General features: G+C 43.4%; 2 protein-coding genes across 4 annotated transcripts in view; both read left to right on the forward strand.

Annotated features, from left to right (window-relative positions):
• The first annotated feature begins 2,510 nt into the window (after positions 1 to 2,510).
• GCNT4 (glucosaminyl (N-acetyl) transferase 4) lies at positions 2,511 to 24,895 on the forward strand. 2 transcript variants are annotated; one of them, XM_042855949.2, is made up of 3 exons: positions 2,511 to 2,651; positions 15,961 to 16,065; positions 18,196 to 24,895. In XM_042855949.2, the coding sequence occupies exons 2-3, from the start codon at positions 16,046 to 16,048 to the stop codon at positions 19,562 to 19,564; spliced, it is 1,389 nt and encodes a 462-aa protein (XP_042711883.2). In that variant the 5' UTR covers positions 2,511 to 2,651; positions 15,961 to 16,045; the 3' UTR covers positions 19,565 to 24,895. The 2 variants fall into 2 exon arrangements, with proteins under 2 accessions (XP_042711883.2, XP_023960316.2); XM_024104548.3 differs by lacking the exon at positions 15,961 to 16,065 and having other exon boundaries at positions 2,512 to 2,651.
• Positions 2,519 to 25,142, forward strand: part of FAM169A (family with sequence similarity 169 member A) — a 181,543-nt gene continuing 158,919 nt past the window's right edge. For both annotated transcript variants that reach the window (XM_065550112.1, XM_065550116.1), the window contains exon 1: positions 2,519 to 2,651. The gene's annotated coding sequence lies outside the window, so the exon portion shown is untranslated. The remainder of the gene's footprint in view (positions 2,652 to 25,142) is intronic.

Raw genomic sequence — 25,142 nt, forward strand, 5'->3', positions numbered from 1 at the left:
TTGGCTGACCATTCAAATTTGTTTTTTATCAATAGATTTTAGGTCTCTGCAGATGAAAGGCTAGTGCATTAATCTATAGTAGCACTTAGCTTCTCCTCCCTTGGTGTTCACACCTCAACTGCTAGCAGAGCACCTCACCCTCCCTGATTGAACTAACCTCGTTATCTCCGTAGTGATTTATACCTGCCTCTGGAAATTTCCATTACTTGCGTCTGATGAAGTGGGCATTCACCCACGAAAGCTTATGCTCCAATACTTCTGTTAGTCTTAAAGGTGCCACAGGACCCTCTGTTGCTTTTTACAGATTCAGACTAACACGGCTACCCCTCTGATACTTAGCTTCCTAGCATATTTATTCTTGTTAAACTCAAGTCCAGTTTTTCCTAGTAGAAGTAAAAAATGTTAAGTGCTAATCTAGCCAGGAGAACCTTTCCCCCTTGAGAAAAGGAGTTAGTTAGTGAACTCTTCTTTTTCTGTGCTGCAAACCTGATCACCTTATCCCACAGAAAAACACATGAATTGGGCCATGGAGCATAAAATTACCCATGACATTCCACATAATAGGCCAGATCCTTGGCCGATGTAAATCACCATTGTTTCATTTACTTTCATGAAGCAACACTGATTTACACCAGTTGAGGATCTGGTCCACAGAGGTTTCCCTAAATTATTCCAGAGGCTGGGGTTTGCCCTCCTGTGTAATGAACAGAGGGTTCCACACATATATCATGAGGTCTGTGAGGATGGGTACATCTGTGCATAGGCACTGAGCCTTCAGCCTGGCTCTGTAGCCCCATGATCCCTTTAGGATTCTAGGTAGCACAGCTTTATTGGAGCTGTCTTCCATCAGCAGCTACTGATAGCCCCTTCCCCCCGCCCATGAATGGCGATTTCAAGGTCTAGAGAGAGACAGTGAAAAAATTCTTTCAGCTTCAAGCTACATTAACTGTTTTACAGATTCCCATGAGTCTTGGAGAAGGCAATACATGCCCAGCCTCTCTCCACTTGAGGATCTCTGACTCTGTAGAGAGGAGGAGGGGGAAGAAAAAACGGCAATGGGTCTCAGAGTAGGCGTGTTGGAACTAGCGGTGCTGGGGGTGTGGTAGCACCACCTAGCTTGAAGTGGCTTCCATCATGTACAGGGTTTACAGTTTTGTTCAGTGACTTTCAGCACCTCCACTATAAAAATCGTTCCAATGCTGCTGTCTCAGAGGATGATTAGGCCCCTTGTAATTGTAAATCAAGAGTGAAAACACTGAGATGAGAATTATTATTGTAGATTATTTTTAAGAGAAAATAGGCCAACATTTTCAAAAGCACTTGAGTGAGTTAGAAGCTTCAGTCCAATTGAAAAGCAGTGGGACTTACGCTTCTAAGTTAATTAAGTGCTTTAGAAAATTTGACCCTTGATGTGCTGGGTATTGTGCAAGACAAAACAATAAGACCATCCCTGGTGCAAGGAGTTTTCCATCCAAAAACAGATGCATAAAAGAAGATGCACTGGAAGACCCAGTTAACTTAGTGTAGGTTTGTAATGGTTTCTCCCCTCTTATATAGTGCTGGGGTAGAGTGTAGAGAGTGTGTGTGTGTGTATATAATATATATATATATATATATATATGTCATGGTTTTGCACAAATTATGATGTTGCCTTTCTGATCACAATAGCACCTCTGAGGTTGAAATATATTTCTTTCAAAACACATATGAATCAAAACTTCAAAAACTGAACATCTGAGCAAAATTTCTCGCTGCTTGTACCTGCAACTGATCTGAAGAAACAAAGCCTGTTTCTCTTCCCACTTATACAGGAACTGCTTACTAGTGGAACTCCATTGACTTAGAGGGAGTTACTTCTGTTATATACCAGTGTTTCTGAAAGTAGAATTAGGCCCAATGTCTTTCAAAGTAACTGGTGTCTAATTTAAAAAAAAAAAAACAATTTTTTTTTCTTTACCTGCAGTTCTCCAAAACTGTATTTTTCAAGTTTGCCACATTGAGCTACATCACTTCAGGTACCATCAGGGGCAGATACTATGTTCCATTGTATAATGTAACAAGAAAATGAGTGACAGCATAACGTGCTAAGCCTCAGTGTATTAAGTGGTACATTTGAACAACAGGCTGATAGAACATTTAGCATATGAAAAATTTGATTTTACATAGTTCTCCTGCTATCAGGAGAAATTCTGAGCAAGTGTCAAACTCAGGTCATTGTGGGTATTTAGAAGATATCAACAGTTAAAGACAGCATGAATTGTGTGAAATTACTGCTAAAAATGGGTAGTAGAGGATTTGCTACAGTGAAATCATGAAACCAAGCTGTTTAAATTATGAACTAAATATAAGCAGCTAAAGAGATGTGCTTATTACATAACACTTCCACGGTTACTGTACTTTGTAATTACATTTTAATTTACTTTTTTTTCCTTTGTAGGGAGGAATGTTCCCCCTGGTCCTCACATATACATGGCTGCACACTCGATTGAAACATAGTTAAAGAGGATACTAAAGCTTGGAACGCTGTTTGTGGGTTCTAGGAGGATGGAGGAAAAGAACTACGCTTGTGTATCCAGTCAATCATGGTGTCCCTCGAGCAAAGCTGTCTAGAACACTTTCCCAAGGAAAGAAGATAAAGCAAAGTTCAAAAGGTAGGTGTAGACTGAATGTTGATTTGAGCAATGTTGTTGATTCAGCAGGTATAAATTGGAGTGGTGAGGATTTCAACACTTATGCGGAATAATAGCCCTGAAGTATCTGATCCACAGGTAAGGTTCAGACCAAAGAGTCCATGAGGAACTCAGTAGTAATGTGAGCTGCTTCATGCTGACAGAGAACTTGTGGGGGTAACTAGCTGAGGGTGGCTGGTGACTCACTATGTTTTCCCCTTCCATTGCAGCTTAGCAGGGAAGCATCATCCTCTCTTCTTCTAATGCCCTCTGCAAACACTCCCCAGTTCTGGCTATGTTAGCCTAACTTTCACCTTCATGTCCCATGGAAAGCACATCAGGTGCTCTCACATCAGGTTATGTTTAGTTAGGAGTCCAAATATGGATTTAGATGCTTAACTTTTAGGCAACTATCTATCTCTTTAGTTATCCTTAGGCCATATACTTATTTTTCCCCTCATGCTAGGTTCCGCATTTCTGGCCCCCAGCTGGCATGACACAGTAATTTGGGGAAGAAATGAGGGGAAGAAATTTGCCTACTGAATCTTGGGTATTGCACCTGAGAGGTCCCAAACAAATAACATCACAGGGGGCTGGACCTAAACTTTGCTTGAGGGGAAGGATGTTCTGGTGGTTAGAGCAGTATCCTAGGACTCAGGAGACCTACATTCATTTCCCTGTTCTGCCACAGACTTCCTGTGTGACCTTGGGCAAGTCACTTAGTTTCTCTGTGCCTCAGTTCCCATCAGTAAAATAGTGATGATAGTTCTTCCCTCCCTCACAAGGTGTTGTGAGGATAAATATATTCAAAAGCATCAGGCAATCAGATACTATGGTGATTTGGGCCATATAAATACCTAAGACGGATGGAAAAGAACATACAGGAAGTTTAAAGAACATGCAGACAGCTAGGACTGAGAGACAGACAAGTAAAATAGTTAACATTGGGTGCATCTGGTACTGTAGGAAAAGAGAAATAAGTCTGTGCATCACAGACAGTGAACGAACCTATGGTTACTGCTGATATAAAGTGTTAGCATGCAGAGCTAGAACTAAGTCACATATGGCACCCATAAGAGACAACCACAGTTAATCTTAGATAAATTAGCAATTTCCCTGTGTCCTTTCTCAAAGGTAAGATTTAAACTAATCTAAAGTAAGGTCCAACTACTGGAAGTAGTGAAATCAGTGAAGGCCAAATAACACTTGGAGTTGCAGCTAGCAAGAGATGTTAAGAGTAACAAGAAGGGTTTCTTCAGGTATGTTAGCAACAAGAAGAAAGTCAAGGAAAGTGTGGGCCCCTTCCTGAATGAGGGAGGCAACCTAGTGACCGAGGATGTGGAAAAAGCTAATGTACTCAATGCTTTTTTTGCCTCTGTCTTCACAAACAAGGTCAGCTACCAGACTGCTGCACTGGGCAGCACAATATGGGGAGAAGGTGACCAGCCCTCTGTGGAGAAAGAAGTGGTTTGGGACTATTTAGAAAAACTGGACGTGCACAAGTCCATGGGGCCGGATACGCTCCATCTGAGGGTGCTAAAGGAGTTGGCAGATGAGATTGCAGAGCCATTAGCCATTATTTTTGAAAACTCATGGTGATCGGGGGAGGTCCCAGATGACTGGAAAAAGGCTAATGTAGTGCCCATCTTTAAAAAAGGGAAGAAGGAGGATCCGGGGAACTACAGGCCAGTCAGCCTCACCTCAGTCCCTGGAAATATCATGGAGCAGGTCCTCACGGAATCAATTATGAAACACTTAGAGGAGAGGAAAGTGATCAGGAACAGTCAGCATGGATTCACCAAGGGGAAGTCGTGCCTGACTAACCTAATTGCCTTCTGTGATGAGATAACTGGCTCTGTGGATGAGGGGAAAGCAGTGGATGTGCTTTAGCAAAGCTTTTGATGCGGCCTCCCACAGTATTCTTGCCGCCAAGTTAAGGAAGTATGGGCTGGATGAATGGACTGTAAGGTGGATAGAAAGCTGGCTAGATCGTCGGGCTCAACGGGTAGTGATCAATGGCTCCATGTCTAGTTGGCAGCCGGTTTCAAGTGGAGTGCCCCAAGGGTCGGTCCTGGGGCCGGTTTTGTTTAATATCTTTATTAATGATCTGGAGGATGGTGTGGACTGCACTCTCAGCAAGTTTGCAGATGACACTAAACTAGGAGGCGTGGTAGATACACTAGAGGGTAGGGATCGGATACAGAGGGACCTAGACAAATTAGAGGATTGGGCCAAAAAAAAACCTGATGAGGTTCAACAAGGACAAGTGCAGAGTCCTGCACTTAGGATGGAAGAATCCCATGCACTGCTACAGACTAGGGACCAAATGGCTAGGTAGCAGTTCTTCAAAAAAGGACCTAGTGGTCACAGTGGACGAGAAGCTGGATATGAGTCAACAGTGTGCTCTTGTTGCCAAGAAGGCTAACGGCATTTTGGGCTGTATAAGTAGGGGCATTGCTAGCAGATCGAGGAACGTGATCGTTCCCCTTTATTCGACATTGGTGAGGCCTCATCTGGAATACTGTGTCCAGTTTTGGGCCCCACACTACAAGAAGGATGTGGAAAAATTGGAACGAGTCCAGCGGAGGGCAACAAAAATGATTAGGGGTCTGGAGCACATGACTTATGAGGAGAGGCTGAGGGAACTGGGATTGTTTAGTCTCCAGAAGAGAAGAACGAGGCGGGATTTGATAGCAGCCTTCAACTACCTGAAGGGGGATTCCAAAGAGGATGGAGCTCGGCTGTTCTCAGTGGTGGCAGATAACAGAACAAGGAGCCAATGGTCTCAAGTTGCCGTGGGGGAGGTCCAGGTTGGATATTAGGAAACACTATTTCACTAGGAGGGTGGTGAAGCACTGGAATGCATTACCTAGGGAGGTGGTGGAGTCTCCTTCCTTGGAGGTTTTTAAGGCCCGGCTTGACAAAGCCCTGGCTGGGATGATTTAGTTGGGAATTGGTCCTGCTTTGAGCAGGGGGTTGGACTAGATAACCTCTTGAGGTCCCTTCCAACCCTGATATTCTATGGAGTGTTCCACTAGACTCCAAATACTGCTGAATGGTTAGAAGCAAAAGCAGAAATAAGATGCCTCTTCTCTGCTTTGTATGTGTTTCTGGAGCGCTATGGCACATTGTAAAATCTTATTTGTTCCTTAAGGCACCATACAACTGTTAAACCTGCAAGAGCTTAAAACTGGGCAAGGATAATGAATGGATCATTCAAGCATGCCCCAGTCTAAAACTAAGGCACTACAACAGGCCACGTTTGACATATGGAGCCCCACAGGTAGAGGCCTGACAAACAGCATGTGAATAGTAGACATATGTCCCTCCATTGAAGCTCTCTGCCAATCACAGAAAGCATATGCAATGCATTAGAAGAACTGAATAAGAAGGTGGATGATACACTACAAAGCAGGTGACAATCGGACCAGATACTACTTTTTAGACAGCTACTGTCATGGGGAAAACTCAAGTTGGTAAACCAGAAAAATCAGGCAACTCTTATTTTATTTATTTAGATTTAACAGCAATACAAAAATACTCATACAGAAGCTCCGAGGCCACTAATAATAATTATACTTGCAATGACCACTCAGGAGCATTAAACGCTAATATACAAATAAATTAACTCCACCAGCCAGCAGCATTAAATAATCAAATGGAGATAAACGGGTTCCTCAGCTAACCAATTTAAAAAAATAAATAAAAGGCTTGGAAAAGCCAATCACCACCTCTCCCTTCCATCCCAGGAACATATTCTCATCCTTCCTCTATCAAATAGTTTAAATTGGAGGGAGCAGAAAGAGACCCAGAGGCAAGAATCTGCCTTATTCTGCAGTACTGTTAATGGAAATAAGTCAACAGATTGCATTGTTGGGGGAACCAGTGTGTATTAAGCAACCGGAGATTGCTGGATCCCCTAACTGTGGTCAGAAGGGAGAGCTCATGACATTTGTTGAAGTGTGGGTGCCTGGGGCTTGGTCATAGAGTTATTATTTAGATTATAGTAGTACCCAAAATGTATTAGGCTTTTCCAAACAAAGACCAACAGAAGGTAGAGGAATGAGATGCCACATACAAAGAATCGGGGTGACCTTGGGTACAGCTTATTAGTTGCAAGTCAGTGTTTAAATTCATTTAATTTTAATGTTAAACATATTGAGGCACCTGCCCTCATCAATTTCCTCATCTCCACCTCCCTTCCACACCATTCCCTTGCTTCAGTACCAGTGTCCTAACTCTTGTCCTCCTCCTCCTCATGTTTCCTTCTCCTCACTTAAATGAGCAGTTCACTCACATGAACCCAGTTCCTGCAGAACATCTGCAGAAAGGCTTCTCTGTAAGGGAAGAAGGATGATGTGGTGGAATTGGCACCTACCCTCCTCTTCTTCTGTGACTTAAAGCATGGATACCTGGCCTGCCTCCCCTTCTTTCACAGAAATGGAGACTGAATTGCACCATGGTAATGTTCTTCGAGGATGGTGAATTTCAGATAGTGATGAGGAGAGAATTCTGCTGTACAGAGGGTTCAGGTTTTCCAAGAGTCCAGATTCCTGCAGCAGCTTGTATTACATGCTGCTCCACCATGGCCCAGAATAACCACTCTGAACCAAATATAAGATTGGATATGTGGATGGAGAGATGAGTCTGAAACAGAGATACAGCAACCAGCTATCAATTTGGCATGCCACCAAAACAAGAGTTACCTCACGTGTGACCACACCTGCCAAGATCAGTGGGACCTCCAGATTGCTGGTAATAAAAGCCAAAAGCAAGTTTATGTAGATGGTGACATGAGGGAAGTAGTTCCTGGATTTTGTGTTCTGTATTTCAAGTACTTAGAACTCAGCCTCTAACTTAGGTGCAAGAGACAGTGTGGAAGCTTCCACAGGAAAGACTGGCAGAGTACAGGGCAAGAGTGCTTGGCGTGGGGGGAGAGGTTACTTGACCTACCAATCTCCAGCTGAGAACCACCTCCTCCCCTGGCCTGCAGTCCTGTTGCAACCCACTTCCCCCTATTGCTAGTTCAGGAAGCAGCTAGACGCAGCTGCTTGTAAGGGAAATAGGCAAGAAACAGTACTGAGCACAGAATTGCCTAATGCAGGAAGGAGTTACCTAGAAGAGGTAGGAGGCAGTCCTCTGTTCTTGTGTACAGTCAATGTATCTACAAGTTGGTGGTGCGTGAAAAGGTCATTGGCATCTCTCCTAATTTTCACAAGGAGCCTGGGATTTGCTTTTACTTTGTGTATACACAGTTTATGGTAACAATGTAATAATAGTCAGGAGCTGAAGTAAAACATTACAATCTCCCAACAACCCAAATGCTCCCTATGTAAATCGTTAGTCTTAGTCAAATTAAATCATGCCTAAGTCTGGGTCTTCAGATATAGTCTATGGGCTTGTGGTGTGGCTGTTTACTATCCTCCTCTGGTTATTTAAGTCCATAAATGTGTATAGTTCATTTAAGCCTTTCTTGCCCTGCAACGCAGCTGAAATAGCAATGCTGTCACTGAGCTGGTCAAGACAATCTGCGGCCCAAGGCAAAACTTCAGTGTGCTGCCCCTCCTAGAACAGACTTTCAGGGTGGGAGGATATGTTGAGCCATCTGTTGGTTTGGTGGTGCCTAGTTTGTCTATAGCTAGAGTGACCTGTGCAAAGCCCTTCTGTTCTTGATTAATGCTGAAATGCACCTGCAATCTTGGCCCTGCAATTCTAGGCTCTGTTGCTGCTCTTAGCAACGTCAAGACACTGAGCCTCATTCAGAACTTGTGCGCCAGTTTTGTGCCACTTAACTCCATTGACCTCCCAGGAGTTACTCTCCAGTTACAGTGTTGGGAGGTCAGAAACCAATCTAGTGCTCCTAATTGCCAGAGCCCTCACAAGTAGCTCCAAGGACTTAGATACCATTGTGATAGGCCCTATGCATTAATTAGATAACTAGCGTACAAAGAATGCATGAAAAAGGAAGAAAATAAGATAGTGATATTTTTCCTGAGTAGCCTATAAACCGAAACCAAACTTAAAATCTCTACAGAGAGATAACTCTAACCGCAATGGGGACACCCATTATCTTCTAGTTGCCATGAAATGTTCCTAGATATCATGTAATAACTCCATGCAGTACAGTGGAATTTCCATCTCACATAGCAGGATCTCGTAGTATAGTGTATGCTAGCTTATAAGGTTTCTCATGCACTGTAGTCAATAACAACATTATCTTCTGTTCACAAACTATGTGCCAAATTCTTTTCAGATATATGGTTCCCTTAACTTAATTAAGAGCTGGATGCTTGCTGCAGAACATAGTTATTCTACCTGGATTTTATCTGGGATACCAGGATTAACACACACATTCTTTAAAATGTCAAGTGGGACTTTTACTGGCCACCAATGGCCAAGACATAAGGTTTATGGTTCCTCTGAATTAACAGATGTCAGCGGAACCCCTGGTCCCTTCCAGCTGAACCCCTTCCAGCGATACCTATGTTCTAATTTTAGTTTGATTTTTCCAAATCATCAGCTGCGCACTCTAGACTAGAGATTTGCTGTCATGCAAAACAGCTATAATTGACCTCTGTGGTCTGCAAGTGGGCGCTCAGAGTCGATAGCATTTAGTTATACACCCTGGATTCAATTCTGCTCTCTGTTACACCAGTGAAGCCCAGCTGCATGGGGGCAGAATTTGCTCCCCCCCCCCCCCATGCTTATGAGTGGATTAATTTTTTGTTAAATGTGTACTTGGAAGAATCTTGAGCTGCGTTCATGGCTTTATGAATGGGGAAACGCTCAATATCCTTTCAATCAGCAGTGTCCAACGTTTGTAGCGTGACAGTAGAACTTATTACTTCAAAGAAATCAAGAGACCACAATCCACCCTTAGGGGTGACAGATTCTCTGCCTTGTTTCACTCCTTTTGTGCCTCTCAGGCTGAGGAACAGCAGGGGAGGGACAGGAGCTGTTCAGAGTGCTCCCACCTCCCATCAGGATCCTGGCTGTAGTGGAAACAGTGGGAGGCACTCAGACAGATGAGACCCCCGAATGCATTCAAATACTTCCATTTAGAAATCACAGGGCATGGCTCTGGGAACACACACTGAACTCCTAGTCAAATACACATTTTCTTCTTAATCCAGTTGTCTCTGAAGGCCATGATTTAGAGCCTGGAGGATACAACAGATTTCATCTCTGATAAGCTGCAGATACGCACGTGTCAAACAAAAACATCTTCTGATGAACTGCCCTGGATTTGAACATTCTATGGACATTGGTACCATAAAATGTCAGTGTGTCTGGGGAGGGGCAACCAAGACTGTTTGGTGTTATCAGAGCTGTCTGCTCTCGGTGGGCAGTGGGGTGGAGAATCCCACTAGGTTTGTCAAGGGGGCAGGGTTGAGCCTCCTACAGAAAGTGTAGGGGAGCTGTTCCCCCTAGAGCCAGTGGATCATCTAATATCCATATAAGATCTTTGGGGAGAGCCACACAGAAATCCTGTGCTGCCACTCCAGATCCAGAGCCCCTGTCCTCCTCCTGGGTTGCTGACATTGGAAACTCCCCCACCCATTGCTGCTTTGAGAACTCCTTTGGAAGTGTATGTGATGTGGGGAGGAGGCGGTTTTATTTCCCAGCATAGAAGGCGACTGAGGCTGTTTTAGCTGGATTTGTTGTTGCTGGGTTGAGGGAATGATGTGTTCTGTTGGCCCTCCCTTTCTAGATTCTTCCCCACAAGCAGCACTCTGGATCCATGGAGGGTCCTTCCACAGGGTCCAAAGGATCAAAGCAAGGCTTCAGTGAAAGTTGTTGACTCCTGCTCTCGCAGAATGGGAGAGATCAGCATACAGAGAGTCCCCTCTGCGCTTTGATCTTTGAAGATCCTATTGTGACAGAATCTGACTGGCCACCCACAAAGGGATATTTGGAGAAGCTTGCGGGGTAGGCTGTGCTAGGCACATGGTACTGTATTTAAAGAGCTGTGACTCGGTTGAGTCACTGCAGTGATTATCATACTTTAACTTTATTTAGCATATTTCTCCAGAAGAATCTCAAGAGCAGGTTTCTGTTTACACTGTGCGGTGCCTTGTCTGGGGTTTCTCAAGTTAGTGGGTTGGTCTATAGACTAGTATGCTAGGTGGGGCTATGTATCTTTCAGTAGGATTTCAACACCTTCTGCATTGTTGTATTAACTCTTAGCTCAGTAAAATAATCCTTGTTTATCCTGCCTCCATGGCTCCGTCTACACTGTTTGTTTGTTTGTTTTTTGTCCCAATGTAACTACATGAGTGCAAACTCACAGTATAGATGCACTGCACTGCTATAAGTCTGGGGGTCACTCTGTGTGACTTACCCAGGTGAAGTACTGGGGTAAGATGTACAGGTGTAAGCCCTGTTTTGCACTGGTGTGCAAATAGCTGGGGTTTGCTCAGGTCTAACTACATCAGTGTTGCTACATTGGTGCTGACTTCTGTAGTCTGCCCAAGTTGGTGACAGCCGAGGAACAATCGCTGCTAAGGAAGGACATGATCCTGTTCTTGGACTGGATTTACAGCAGTGAAATTCCACTGATTTCGTTGGAGCAGCTCCTGATTTACTGCAGCATGAGATGTCTGGCTAGTATCCTACAGACAAAAAAGGGGGTGGCTTGGGGGGGCTAGATTATGGGTTTAAGGTGTGTCCTTCCTTGTGGGTGAGTATCAGAGTGGTAGCCGTGTTAGTTTGAATCTGTAAAAAGCAACAGAGGGTCCTGTGGCACCTTTAAGACTAACAGAAGTATTGGGAGCATAAGCTTTCATGCAAGTCTTGCATCTGAAAAAGTGAGGTTCTTACCCACGAAAGCTTATGCTCCCAATACTTCTATTAGTCTTAAAGGTGCCACAGGACCCTCTGTTGCTTCCTTGTGGGGGTTATGATGCAGCTGCACTGAAGGGGGAGCCCCTAGGGAACTGCAAAATTCCTCCACAGCCTCTGGAGGAGTGCATGGTGGAGCGGCAGCCCACCACCAATTTGAAGGGCATAGTGTGTATCCAGCTCAACATGGATGTCTGTACTGAGAGGAGCAGGCTCCACCTTCTTTGGGTTGTCTACAGCCACTTGGGTTAGCCTGGAGCATCCCTACATTCAGGGAGTGCAAGGACAGTAACTGTAGTTGACCCCTGTTGCAACAACACAAGGAAGAGAGCGGCTCCTCCGCTCTCTCTTTCTTCTCCCTTACCCCCTTACACAAGGCCATCACAAACTGCCCAGATTATTTGTGGTTGTCATATTTATAAAACTGCTCAAACCTCTGTCTTGCAAAAACCCCACAGGAACAGAGGAGGATGCAGCTGTGAATCCATCTAGACTGGTCTATAAGTGGCCAAACCCACATGCAGAGAATAGCATAATAGGTCATGTGAAATAAGATGCCTGTTGGTGGTTTCTGCTCTAAAAATCTGGCAGTTAGTGGTCAGCACATACCTTGAAACAGGCTGGTTCATATGCCCTTTCCATACTTGTATCCTGTCTCACTTATCTGTGGATGTTCTCATTAGCCAGATAAATACCTAAGCCTACAAAGCTGCTGAGCTCTCGGCCTTTGATACAACATATAATGCTCCTGTCACAAGGTTAGAAAGTGTTTCCTCAATCAGTTTTAAATGTGTTGCTTATCAGTTTTATGGTGTTCTTGCATTATGTGGAAAGGTAAATTTACCTTTTCTCATTACTATCTACACTGCTAGCAAGTCCCCGCTCTAACTTAGACAGGCTGGATAGTCAGTGCAGAGTAGTGAGGGCTACAAGATGTAATAAGCCTTCACTGAGTCCTTAAGGATTATCCTTAGGCAGGTAGATGAATTACTACACCTACCAGGTGGCATAACCTTGGCGGGACCCAATAAGATGGAGCCTTCAAAAGAAGGTAAAAAGAACAGGAGTACTTGTGGCACCTTAGAGACTAACAAATTTATTAGAGTATAAGCTTTCGTGGACTACAGCCCACTTCTTCTGAAACCTGTCAAAAGAAGGTAGTGACTCCCACCTCCTTTCCTACCATAACAATCCTACATAAGGGGAAAAAATATTGACCCTGCATGCAATACATAAGGAAAATGGAACTTAAAAAGAGGAATGGTATAAGCACCTGTGATGTTATTAGGCACAGCCAGAGATTGGATTAGATAATGAGAGGCCCCGGAGAAGGGTAAACTTGGGCATTTCGTTCTATTCTGTATAGGTTCTTATACCACTCTAATCATCATAGGATCTGCACACCTTCCAGTAGCACATTAAGTGTCATGACTAAGACTACGATTTTGTCACGGGTCGTGGAAGTCACTGAATCCGTGACTTTGAAAGACCTCTGTGACTTCAGCCCCAGCGCCTAGGAGCTGCAGGGTCCTCCCGCAGCAGCAGGGAGCTGTGAGGTATACCTGCCATCTGAGGCAGCGGGGCCCCCAAGCTCTAAGCCACCATGGACAGCGGGGGTATCCCGCAGCTCCCTGCCACTGCAAGCAGCAGAGGGGGGACCCTTGCAGCTCCCTGCTGCCGCTGGGGGCAGGGGGACCCTGCAGCTCTGAGCTGTGGGTGGAGGGGGGCTAATGGCTTCATGCCCAGGTTTATCCCATTGCTGTAAACCAGATGGGAAGTGATGAAAGTGTCTAACTGAGGCCAGCTCATCATCCACCAGGATGGGACAGGGTCTCCTAGCCAACAGGAGATAGTAGAAAGCATTTCTTGCAGATGCTGCTATGTGAGAACTTAATGTCAGTGAAGAATCCAACAGCACTCTTAAGCTATTGACTGAATTGACCAATTGGGTGTGTGTGCCTTCAGTCAAAGGAGTCTGCACCTTGGCTGCAAACTCTTAAAAGTGCTTTCCTTTGCCCACCAGCAGGGCTCAGCTTCAGCCAGTTGTTCTTCATCCATGAGCTGATCTCATCCAAGCATTGGGCCATCTTGGTGGTAGTGGTGTGGTCATATATGGTGGAGAATAGGTAGAGTTGTCTCATCTTCATATTGTTGGCACTTGAGTCCATGTAGTCTGACCCGTTCATCACTGGCCATGGGTAGATGCTGAATAGGACCAGAGAGAGAGAATTTATCCTTGTGGAACCCCATAAATGAAGAGTCTAGTCATGGAGGTTCAATTTCCTATCACTATTCTTTGAATACACCCCTCCAGGAAGGACTCAGATGATTTCAGTGCATTAACCTGGACCCCTGCCACCTCTCTGAGGCAGGATAGCAGTATCTCAGGTCAAGAATGTTGAATGCTGCAGAGATGTTGAGGAGGATGAGAATGGATGTCTGCCCTCTATCCATTGTCAGGAGAAGATTATCCATCAGTGCCACTAAAACTGTTTTTTGTCCCAGATCCTGGCTGGAATCCAGATTGTGCCAGGTCTAAGATATTGACTTCAGTCAGGAGAATTTGTAGTTGGCCTTTGACTAGCATCTCTATGAGCTAGCTCAGGAATGGAAGGTTTGAGATACTGGGTGGTAGTTGGCTAGAACCAATGCATTTGGGTTGGCTTCTTCAGTGTTGATAACACTACTGCATGTCTGAAGGAACAGTTCCTTAATTGAATTAGACCTTACCTTAGACCTTAGTCCATCCCATGCTTTGCTGCACATTGGACTGTGGTATTAAGTGGTGGTTTGGGTTTATTCCGGAGACTGGGCTCTGTGCTTTCAAACAAGTACCTTCAGCATGTATAGCCCTCCCTAATTGGCTTTCAAATGACAAATACCAAAGGCGCCTTGCTGCCACGACCGCTGCCCCCACCATTATTCTCACTACCACTATAACCACCACCCCTGTAACAAATCCTAATACAAACAATACTGTATACTCTAATAAAACCCAATGGCCAAGGCCCTTACACCTTAGTAATCCCTATGGGATGGTGCTAATAGTGCAGCAGCAATTTAAAACATTTACAAAGGCCAACCATGTAATAAAAAATTAAAGCAACTAAAAAAGGCCACAGGTCTTCTTATTAAAGCACAGTTAACCCAAGTACATGCTGGGATTAGTAAATTACATGTTATTTCTGCCCTTAGCTCAATAACCCAAAAGCTGTTAACAAAAATAGTATTAAATATCCCAAAGGCAAAAAAAAAAAAATTGCAGTGGAATCTAGCATGTTTTCTTAAAAAAAAAAAAGGAGGGGGGGAAGGGGATTTTTCTGAATGACCAGCTTATGGCCATTCAAAGTAAGGTCAAGCAGCATCAGGCGTGGCCTACTGCCCTTACAGTGCTTCAGAAATGCCATCTAATTTGTGGCCATAGAAACGTACCTAAAAGATTTTCTGGATGGAAGTGCAGACGTTCGCAGTGCTCCTTCCAAGCATACAGGCCGGTTAAAGGGGTGTGTCACTGTTCATAACAATGTTTGTTAAAAAAAAATAAAACAAAAAACTATCCTAACAGAACACCTGCTTTTCGAAGCTAATAGTAGCTTTGTGTATATTAAGGCCACCACTTTGCAAGACATACATTTTAATCTCACCACTGCTGCAGGAAATAATATCATTTATTGGCCTGCAAATAAAATTCTACAATCAGCCTTTAGGTTCCAAATACCCTTTAATTGGACTGTCTTAGCACCTAATCATTCCAATATTTGCCTTTACTCCTACCAAAGGTTCAAAACATTTCTAAATTACAAGGGCAAATTCATATGCTCCAAAATATATATCAAATTAAAGACTATGCTTTTCTTACAGCCTATAAAGTGTCTATATACTAAGTATAATGTATTGTGTTCTGTGACTAAAGTTGTACAGCAACCCCATTATATTATTACAATAAAAATGTTAATGCTTTTATTGTTGTTGTTTAGTTTAAAGTTAAGTTGTTGTTGTAAAAAATGTACTAATAGCACCTTCCATGTTCATACTAACCATGCTTTGTCATTGTATTTAATTAAACCCCCAAAAGTTATACTGTACCATGTAAGCTAAAGTCAAAAATACAAAGTTTAATAAAAATAAAAGTTTAAAATTAATAGTTGTGCTAAAAGCACAAAAGTGGGGAGTATGGAAGTTGGGAAAAGAGCAGACATCTTAGTCTTCTAGGAAGAGCAACAGTCAGGCTGACTAACCGCTAATAACACGAGACTTCCAAGCAGGGCCTGGGTGAGTGGAAAAGAACTGTAAAAGATGCTGGTTTTCAACCTTGTGTTAAATAAAAATAAAATGCAAAGTGTAGCAAAAATTGCTTAAAAAAAGAATATGTATAAACAAAATGCAGTTGTTGATCATTACTGTATGTCACAAAAGGTATAAATGCCTGCCTTAATTGTTTATCTGACAGAGACCTGCCTCGGGAGGGGAACCCCTGCCCATGAGTACTCTCCGCTTGCAAGTGTTAAAAAAAAAAAAATAAAGCTGCCTCTGGCATGTTGCAACCAACCTCAAAGTAAGAACTTGTTTTTCTCCCAGAGCTCTAATATTGTGTAATAAGTGCATCTGAATTATTTGCACCCTCAATAAATGTCACTTGGACTGAATATATGGTTGCACCTGCAGAGCAGGTACATGGATATCTAAGCGACTAATTGTACCCACTTATAATTGTGCCCACAATTTTATCCTTTGCAGTTTTTTGCATTTGTAAAATCATGAGTGCAAAAACAGAGTCTAGTTAAGCCTGAGCTGAAAATGTGCACCAAAGGACCCATTTTGCCCCCACATAAACTCCCACTGAATTTGATGGGAGGTTTGCTCTTATAATTGAAATCCGGATTAGAGGCACAAAGGGATGGACACTTGGGTTCAGCTATACTGGTGCAGGAACTGACCTGAGGAGGGAGGAAATAGTGGCTGTAAGCCATCTACACACCCTGCCCCAATCCTGGAGCTAACTGGAGGTTGTTTTGGACTCTAGGATAATGTAGAGCAGCTCTAAGGCTAAGTTGCTATAGAATTATAGGTCATTAGGAGTTGTTACACCAGCTCCTTTCACCCACCCACCTCTAGCCTGCCTATGACATGGAGTGCTGGGGATAGAAGTATAGAGACAGTTACACTGGCTTTATGCCACCTATGGATTCCCCTAATCCTGAGGCCAGATACTGTGTTCAAAAGCTATTCTAAAATCATCTTATAGTTATTAGTGTATTAATCAGCCCATTCTGAGGCTGAGGTGCTCCTAATCTTGTAGCAGTTTCGTAAACCAAGAACAGAAGAGTACTTCCTTTGCACATTTCCTGAAGAAGGCTTTGCCACAGCAGTTTGCATGTGTAGCCTTTTCTGACTGTTCCGTTCCATATTTTTCAAATTCAACAAAACATATGACCATAAGGTAGCAAAGCTGTCTTCTGCCCTTTCCCTTCCTATTAACCACACACCCATACAGCGGTAGCTAAACAGTTCCTTTTAGGGAGAAAACATTGCAGACTGCTGTATGCATGAGCAGTTCCATTAAGAGGGAAAATGGAGTTATAACTAAGACCGCACCTGGATGCAGACTCCTGTCTCATTTTAATCCAGTAATAGACACGATGCTCTTCACACTCTGCTGCTGAAAGCAAAAAAACACGTGGAGAAAGGATCATTGTGTTTCACTTACATTGCAATAAAATCTAAGTTTGAAAGCTGTTACATAGCAGATGGCTTTTAATATGCTGTTGCACATCCGAGACCTCGGCAGTTCCTTTGCAGCAGTCTCCCAGAGCTCCAGGAGGCAGAAGGGTGCATTGTGTGCTCCCCTCCATTGCTGCCAGGGCTATGACCCAGTCTCACCGCCACTTCCTTTGCAGCAGTTGCTGCCACCATGCAGGAGCAGCCCTTACCCCTCAAGGGAGGGCAAGGTCTTCTGTGCCAGGATCAGCCATACCTGGAGGTGATGGGGGGAAGTGCCTTTCCCCTCCTCCCCCCTTGTACACCCACACATTGGCCAGCCCCAATGCTATCGATAAAGAGGATGCTCTGTCTGATTTTTAAAGCACTGGCTTTAATTCTTTATTTTAAAAAGCAATATTTAAAATATCTGAATGAAATCAATATCCACTATTAACTGACCTGTAGAGAAATAACTATATGGTTCTGATCCTGCTTCCCCTGAATTCAATAGGATTTTAGCTAAGGGGCTAAATTCAGCCCCACCCCCTAGTAGCACAGAGATGAAAATTGCACTTCTGCAATACCCCCAGGGACTGCTGCTGGTTTCTTCCTTGGGGGAGCACAAGTGGAGATGAAAGGGAGTTGGCAAATCAACCATGTCATATAGACACCCTTACTCAGGCTGAATAGTATCTTACTCTGCAGTGTTCCATTGACTTCACCGGGCTAATTCAGCATGAAGAATGAGTTGGTGCAAACAAGGCTGGCAAAATCTAGCCCTGAATTAACATGCTTATGATTTGCTGCTACTAAGTGAGGTTTAATATAAGAAAATAATAAAGAGTTTTCCATGCCCTATCTTTCTGCTATCATTGTTTTTAAGCTGTAGCCAAATCAATGCAGTTTTGTTTCTGGCAGAAGCTGGAATTATCTTTATTGTATCCTTCCATGATTAAAATCTCACTATATTGCTATCTTCCTACAGAATGAAGAGATATAAGTGTCCCTTCAAGTATCCCATGAGACAAAAGATCCTGATCTTGTTTTTAGCAGTGTGGCTGTTTGCACTTCTGAAACTCCTCAATGTTGAAAAACTCTTATTCCCTCAAAAAGGTATTTATTTAGTTGAGCACTTCTTAAGCACGTCTTCTTATGTTAAAAACAAATACTCCCATCTTAGAAACAACTTCCAGTATGAAATTAACTGTTCGTGTATATATGAACAAGAACCCAGTGAAATTGGCAAGAGTTTAGAGATAAGAAGAAAAGACATAATTGATTTAGAAGATGAAGACGTTATAGCTATGACTCGCGATTGTCAGGTGTATCGTACACTTAGAGGATACCACCTAAAGCCTGTTTCCTTGGAGGAGGAAAGTTTCCCATTAGCCTACTCTTTGGTTGTTCACAAAGATGCAATAATGGTTGAAAGACTCATACACACAATATACAGCCGTCAAAATATTTACTGCATCCATTATGACCAAAAGTCTGCTAATACTTTCAAATGTGCTATGGACAATTTAGCTAAGTGCTTCCCCAATGTTTTCATTGCATCTAAATTGGAGACCGTGGAATATGCACACATTTCTAGGCTCCAAGCAGATTTTAATTGTTTGTCCGACTTGATGAGGTCGTCGGTTCCATGGAAGTATGTTATTAATTTGTGTGGTCAAGACTTTCCTTTGAGGTCAAACTTTGAATTGGTATCTGATTTGAAGAAACTCAATGGAGGAAACATGCTGGAGACTGTAAAGCCAAGTAGCAGCAAAAGGGAACGATTCACATATCATTATGAACTTAAGAGCGTGCCTTATAAATACATGCAGATGCCTGTAAAAACCAACATTTCGAAAGATCCACCACCTCATAACATTGAGGTTTTTGTAGGCAGTGCCTATTTTGTTTTAAGTCGGGCATTCATCCAATATACCTTTGAAAAATCTCTTGCTAAAGATTTTTTTGAATGGTCCAAGGACACTTATTCTCCAGATGAACATTTCTGGGCAACCCTTGCACGTGTGCCTGGAATACCTGGGGAGATTTCAAGGTCAGCTCACGATGTAACAGACCTGCAAAGCAAGACTCGCCTGGTGAAATGGAATTACCTGGAGGACCACTTGTATCCTCCTTGTACTGGCACCCATATTCGCAGTGTGTGCATCTATGGAGCTGCAGAATTAAGGTGGCTTATAAATTATGGACACTGGTTTGCCAATAAATTTGACTCCAAAGTGGACCCTGTTTTAATAAAATGCTTGGCAGAAAAACTTGCCAAACAACAGAAGGAATGGGTTGATTTGTCTTCCGAAAGCTCCTTCATGCACAGAAGTTCTGCAGATGTTTCACTATAGCAGTACACTACACTCAGTAGTCAGTGTTATCCAGAGTCTGACGCTCCATTGCCTTGGGGTGTAAAATGCTACCAAATCAGAATGCTCCTTCTGCACAAGTGTAAATGACTACACAAGGTGCAATGGAGAGTCAGCCCCGAGATGTGATGTTATATGTCATGCCCTTTAAGGATCATTGTATAATTCACCAAAACAACACTGTGTCCTTAATATCTTTCAAGGTGATTCTTATAAAAATCTGCTCCACTTTTGAATGTTTTTTTGGGGGGCTGTGGCACTATTTGTGGTAATGGAATGCTTCAAATTGAGCCTGCCTGCGCAATAGCTAGGATAAGTCCTCATGTCTGTCCTCCTTATTCCCCTCTTCTTCTTTAAAAGATTTGAAACATAGGAAGGAAGATGTCCAGGTATGCTACCTCAGGAAAGCTGGAAGGAAAAAACCCAAAACTAAAATGAGTCTAAAGAGAAAGTCTGATGACCACTGAGTCATAAGCCTGATCCTGTGATCCCTCCACTCCCAGTCAGTGGGAGATGATGGTGCTTAGCCATTTGCAGGATTAGACCCATAACAATGATTTTTGCAATGCGAATATGATTGGATGATATAAGAGAAGAGAGATCCTGGAACCTTGCCCACTGCATTGGAAGTAGCAGTGTTCTCACCTAGCTGTCTGTCTCTGTATTTAGTTTTCCCCTCTATTTATTTTATGCTTCCACACACTTTTCTGTACCTGTGAATTTTGTGATGGTTGATAGAGGCAGCATTACACATGGCAGTTCTTTTGAAGTCTGTATGTATTCACCGGAAATGACAGCTTTCAGAGCTCTACCTAACAGAAATCAGTGCCAGAAAATGTATTATTCTAGTTCAGTTGCCATCTCTTCCATTAGAAACATCCTCCTGCAAAACCACAGTCATTCAGGTGAGGGACACCATTTTAGGGTGGTGCACTGGGTCTATGTAGATACAGTAGGTAACAAATGCAGCTTTTAATTAGCATTCAGCAGTTTGGTGTTACATTAAAATGCAAAGTATTGACAAGTCCAGATTTTGTCCTAGCCACAGGCCCAGATCCTGAGTTGGGGCTGAGGTGCACTCAGTGCAGCTCAGGAGGGGGCTGTGCAGAAGTGGCTTTATGCCACCTTTGTGTTTCCCTGGTCCTGGGCTGATCTGTGCCAGGCCAGGCTCCCACTTCAACTTAGAACCCACTTGCTTCAAATTGCTCTGGCTGCCTGTGGCCCCAAAGGTTATCTTAGTAGCCGTGGATCTTGGGGCATGATGGAGCCCTCGCCATCCCCTTCTCTCAGCTATGCCCCCTACACTGGGGGCAGGGCCAGCTCCAGGCACCAGCCCACCAAACATGTGCTTGGGGCGGCACCTGGAGGGGGGCGGCGCGGCGCTCCGGACCGAGAGCAGGGCCGCGACTGGGCTCGCCGCCCTCCTCCCGGCGCTCCGGCCGCCGGGGAGAGCGGAGCCGCAGCGGGCTCGCCGCCTTTCCCCGGAACTCTGGCCGCCAGGGAGAGTGGAGCCCCAGCCGGGCTCGCCGCTCTCCTCCCGGCACTCCGGCCGGTCAGGGAAAGCGGAGCCCCGCCCGGGCTCTCCTCCCGGCGCTCCGGCTGCCAGCGGAGCCGTGGCGGGCTCGGCGCCCTCGGGCGGGGGGAGGCTTTTTTGCCTGGGGTGGCAAAAAAGCCAGAGCCGGCCCTGACTGGGGGCCAGGAGAGGTGATGGTGTAGGAGTTTCTACAGCAGCTGTTGTAACCCCCAAGTCCCACTATGCAGGGGGAAGTCATCTGAGCCCTGGATCTGTGACCAGAATAGCTTTGTACTGTCCCAGTACAGCCCAGGATCGGGTCGCAATGTTCAATAGCAGTATTGCTCTTGTCTTTATCTATCCATAAACTACTGCAGTAATACCATGCCCTGTTGTCTCATTTACAGACAGGACCAGAACTACCCTTGATGCACAGCATTCATGGAAAGTGTTTAGCTGATTGCATAAAACTGACTCAAACTGACAGGATTGAGGACATACTTAATTTGAGCAAGTTATTCAGTCTTAGCTTTAGCACATAGAGCAGCCATGGGCTAGTCACTAGTGGTTTAAGAATGGCACTGAGGGTCAGGAGTCATGGGCTTTCCTCCCAAATCTGCCACCAACTTGCTGTGTAAAGTCACTTAACTTCTGTGCCTCAATTGCCCCATCTGTAACATGGGAATAATGCTGTTCAACCACCTTTGTAAAGCACCTAGGGATCTATGGCTGACGAGTCTACTGTGGTTAAAATGATAGATTATAACAACTTCTTCTCACCAAAACTATTTATGAAGTCTCTATAAATGCATGGAACACAAATTCCCTTGCTGTTTTCACATAAATAGTAATATATTTTAAAAACTAAATGCAATTTAAGCTGGTAGCCTGCCATTACTCCTTTGGTGCTGTTCTGGTTTATCATGATAATATGGTGTATGGGGACTTTCTAGAATGGGAAGTATTGATCGTATTTACAGAGTTGTGCATTACCATGTTCACACTTGGGAACTCCAGAATACGTTGAATTATGCTGTCATATGAAAGGCTGTTAGGGTGTCAGAGGGTCAAACTTAGGCCTTGTCTATACAAGGCAACTTGCACCAGTTTAACTAAATCAGTTTAAAAACACATCTTAAGTTAAGCCACTATGAGTCTGTGTGAACAAGGCCTTATATACTTCCTAGACCATGGAAAATAAGGGAATGTAGAAGTGATGCTGTCTGCTGAGTTAGTGTCCCTGGGCCCCCATCACGCTACACGTTACTGTGAAATATTTGTTTGAAGTGAAGTACAAGGTGTGCCCAGTCACAGCGCTGCGAATTGTAAATACCCTGATGAATATCTGTTCTTTTTGATGATATAATCCAAAGCTCTTCTACCTTGTGGCATGACAGTCTACAAAATGTTTTCAAATACAGTCTATCCCCAAAATTTAAGATTATTTTCCCCCCTCACTTGTAAAATTTAACATTGGCTATACGTAGATGTATAACACACACACAGTATGTATGTATACATGCAGTGTAGAGACCCATGGCATAGTTCTGCGATAAATTATGAACAAAAAATCACAATCATTATGCATCTTTGAGGTCATCACCTGCCTCTGCCCCTCATCCATCCCTCTCTCTCTCTCGGTTGGGACTTGTTTGAAATGACTGGTATGACCCACCTGTGGCTTTGCCATTCGTGAGAAATGTGGCCATACCAAACATATGCTGAGATAAGTATAAAATTTAACGTGGGCAGAAACTTAGCATACAAACAAGGTATTCTACTTCAATGGGGAATTTTTGCTTATTGAGGCCAGAAACTTCCCCCACACCCTCCACAAAAGCCTTCTATATAAGTTCTTGTCCATAGCATTTTCAAATGGAAAATATATTTGCATTATTAGATGGCCTCCCATACTTCCATCCCATTAAATACAAGGTACCTGCTCATGATCCCATTACACCTCCTGTGCACAGCTCCAGTAGCACAAAGTAGGTGGAAAAGCAGTTTATCTGGCCAGCTGGGGATTTTCCCAGAGAAGGCAACATGGCAGAGATATTACCAGCAGAAAGAGGGCATGAACATTGCAGAACATTGCTGCGGTTCCTGGCTGCCAGAGTAGCCTTTGCAGACAACACAACTTAGAGCAATGCTCAAGTTGCTACTTGGACCTTCCAAGCTGTGCTGTGGCAGAAGAATGAGTCCTCGGGATCAGGCCAAAGATATTTTTAGTGGCTGGAAATGGGGGAGGTTGACAAAAGTGGTAACTATGTTCTAAGAAGCATTTTTTAAGGAAGAGGATAAAATGACCAGTTTAGGAGACCAAGCAAACCTTCTTGGTAGAGAGCAGTACTTGCCGAGCGCCTCGTTGACTTTGTTCAGGATTTGCCAGAGATTTCATCAAAGGACATTATTGTCAATGCCACAATAAAGCTGATCTGAATGTGACAACATCTAAAATTGTATTGTCTCCTCTCTCTACTATAGTTATGATTCGTATACACAATTAAAGGACACATTAATTCATTTGAGAAATGTGCATATTTGGTAGGTGTGGTCATCTGTCCATCCCCAACTCCTCTGTGTCTCTATCATACACACAGTTAATCAGAGGCAGCTATTTATTTAGTAACTGCTCCTTTTAACGGTAGAGCAGTTGAATAAGTATGATACATATGAGAGTCCAAAACAAGACCCTGCATCCAGACACCCTAAATCCTGGGAAAGTTTGGATCCAAAATTTGCAGCCCAAGCTCATCTCTGTTGTTTCATAGCATTATTGCTCAGCAACTACAACTCAAGGTATTTAGACATTCTTTATCCACTGTTACCTGCACTGTCTCCATCTCAGAGTTAAGAATGTGAAAATCCATGGATTGATGATATAAAAGAAGATACACATCACTGGTGAGTCAACTGTGCCCTGCTACTGACAACCCCCAAATGAGTATGCAGTAGTATGGACTCTCCTCCTAGCTAGTTGCTGAACCTGCGTGCAACAACTCCTCCTCTCTGCTAAACGAGTGATCTAACCCTACCTCCCAGCTGCCAAACCTGTTCACAGTCATACCCTTTACCGGTGCTCAGATTCAACCCCAATTTACCAAATCCACCCATGAGTCTCACCCCACAAAAGACTCCCTGAAATTGAGAGGTCAGGGGAAAATGTGAAGGAAAAAACAAAACAAAAAATCACAGAAAATAGAGAATTTCATGGCTTTGGTGGGAATTTACTTGGCTCATTGAAAGGAGATTTCTGGAGCTTGGCAGACAAGTGAATCTGCAGGTTACTTTGGCCCCAGTCCTACAATGACTGAGGCACGTACTTAACTTTAAGTAGAATGGAACTTCTCACATACTTAAAAGTTAAGCACATAAGTCTTTGCAGGATTAGTGTCTCCGAGAGCCCAAATGTTGGTGTCATGGAAGTCAATGGCAAAACTCTCATTAATGCCAATGGAAGCAAGCTTTGGTACTAAGGGTCCCAAGCTGATTAATTTCCAATGAAGTCAATGGAAAGATTGATATTGACAGCAAGGGGAATTAGAGTGGGCCTTTAAAAGGTTAGCCAGTAGATTGATCAATTTTGAAAAATAGTCACAGACAACACTTGTGTAACTTGTCATGCTTATAAATGGATTGGGGTGAGAGCGGGAGGGAGATTGCCAATTTGAATGTGTGGTTCTCACTGTTCATATTTTCTTTCATGTTGGAATAAAAGGATTTTAAAAGGAAGATTAGGAAATATAGAAAATGATCACACAGTCTATATTTGCAATAAAAAAAAAGTCTCAGTTGAGAATTTCTATGACTGCTGTATCATTAGCTTGTGTCATTTAAATCAGAATGTGGACCCATGAGAAAAGCAAAATGCAGGAGATGAAAATGGTGAGTAGATGGTACCTTATTGTGAATTAGCAGTATGACCTTGTTTGTTAAGTACAGGGATAGCATTTGTTGATGTTTTTGTAGAATTTAAATAGCTCTTGAAGGTAATGATTTTTGTTTATGTGAAAATGGTTTCCTTTTTTTTTTTTAGAATAATGTAGT

Source organism: Chrysemys picta, chromosome 6 (genome assembly GCF_011386835.1).
Source record: "Chrysemys picta bellii isolate R12L10 chromosome 6, ASM1138683v2, whole genome shotgun sequence".
NCBI classification, from domain to species: Eukaryota; Metazoa; Chordata; order Testudines; family Emydidae; genus Chrysemys; species Chrysemys picta.

Bases quoted from the DNA above. Each gene is read 5' to 3' on its own strand.
- GCNT4 (XM_042855949.2), top strand. From the start codon at position 16,046: ATGTTGCAACCAACCTCAAA. The intron at 16,066-18,195 runs GTAAGAACTTGT...ATCTTCCTACAG, and splicing joins ATGTTGCAACCAACCTCAAA to AATGAAGAGATATAAGTGTC.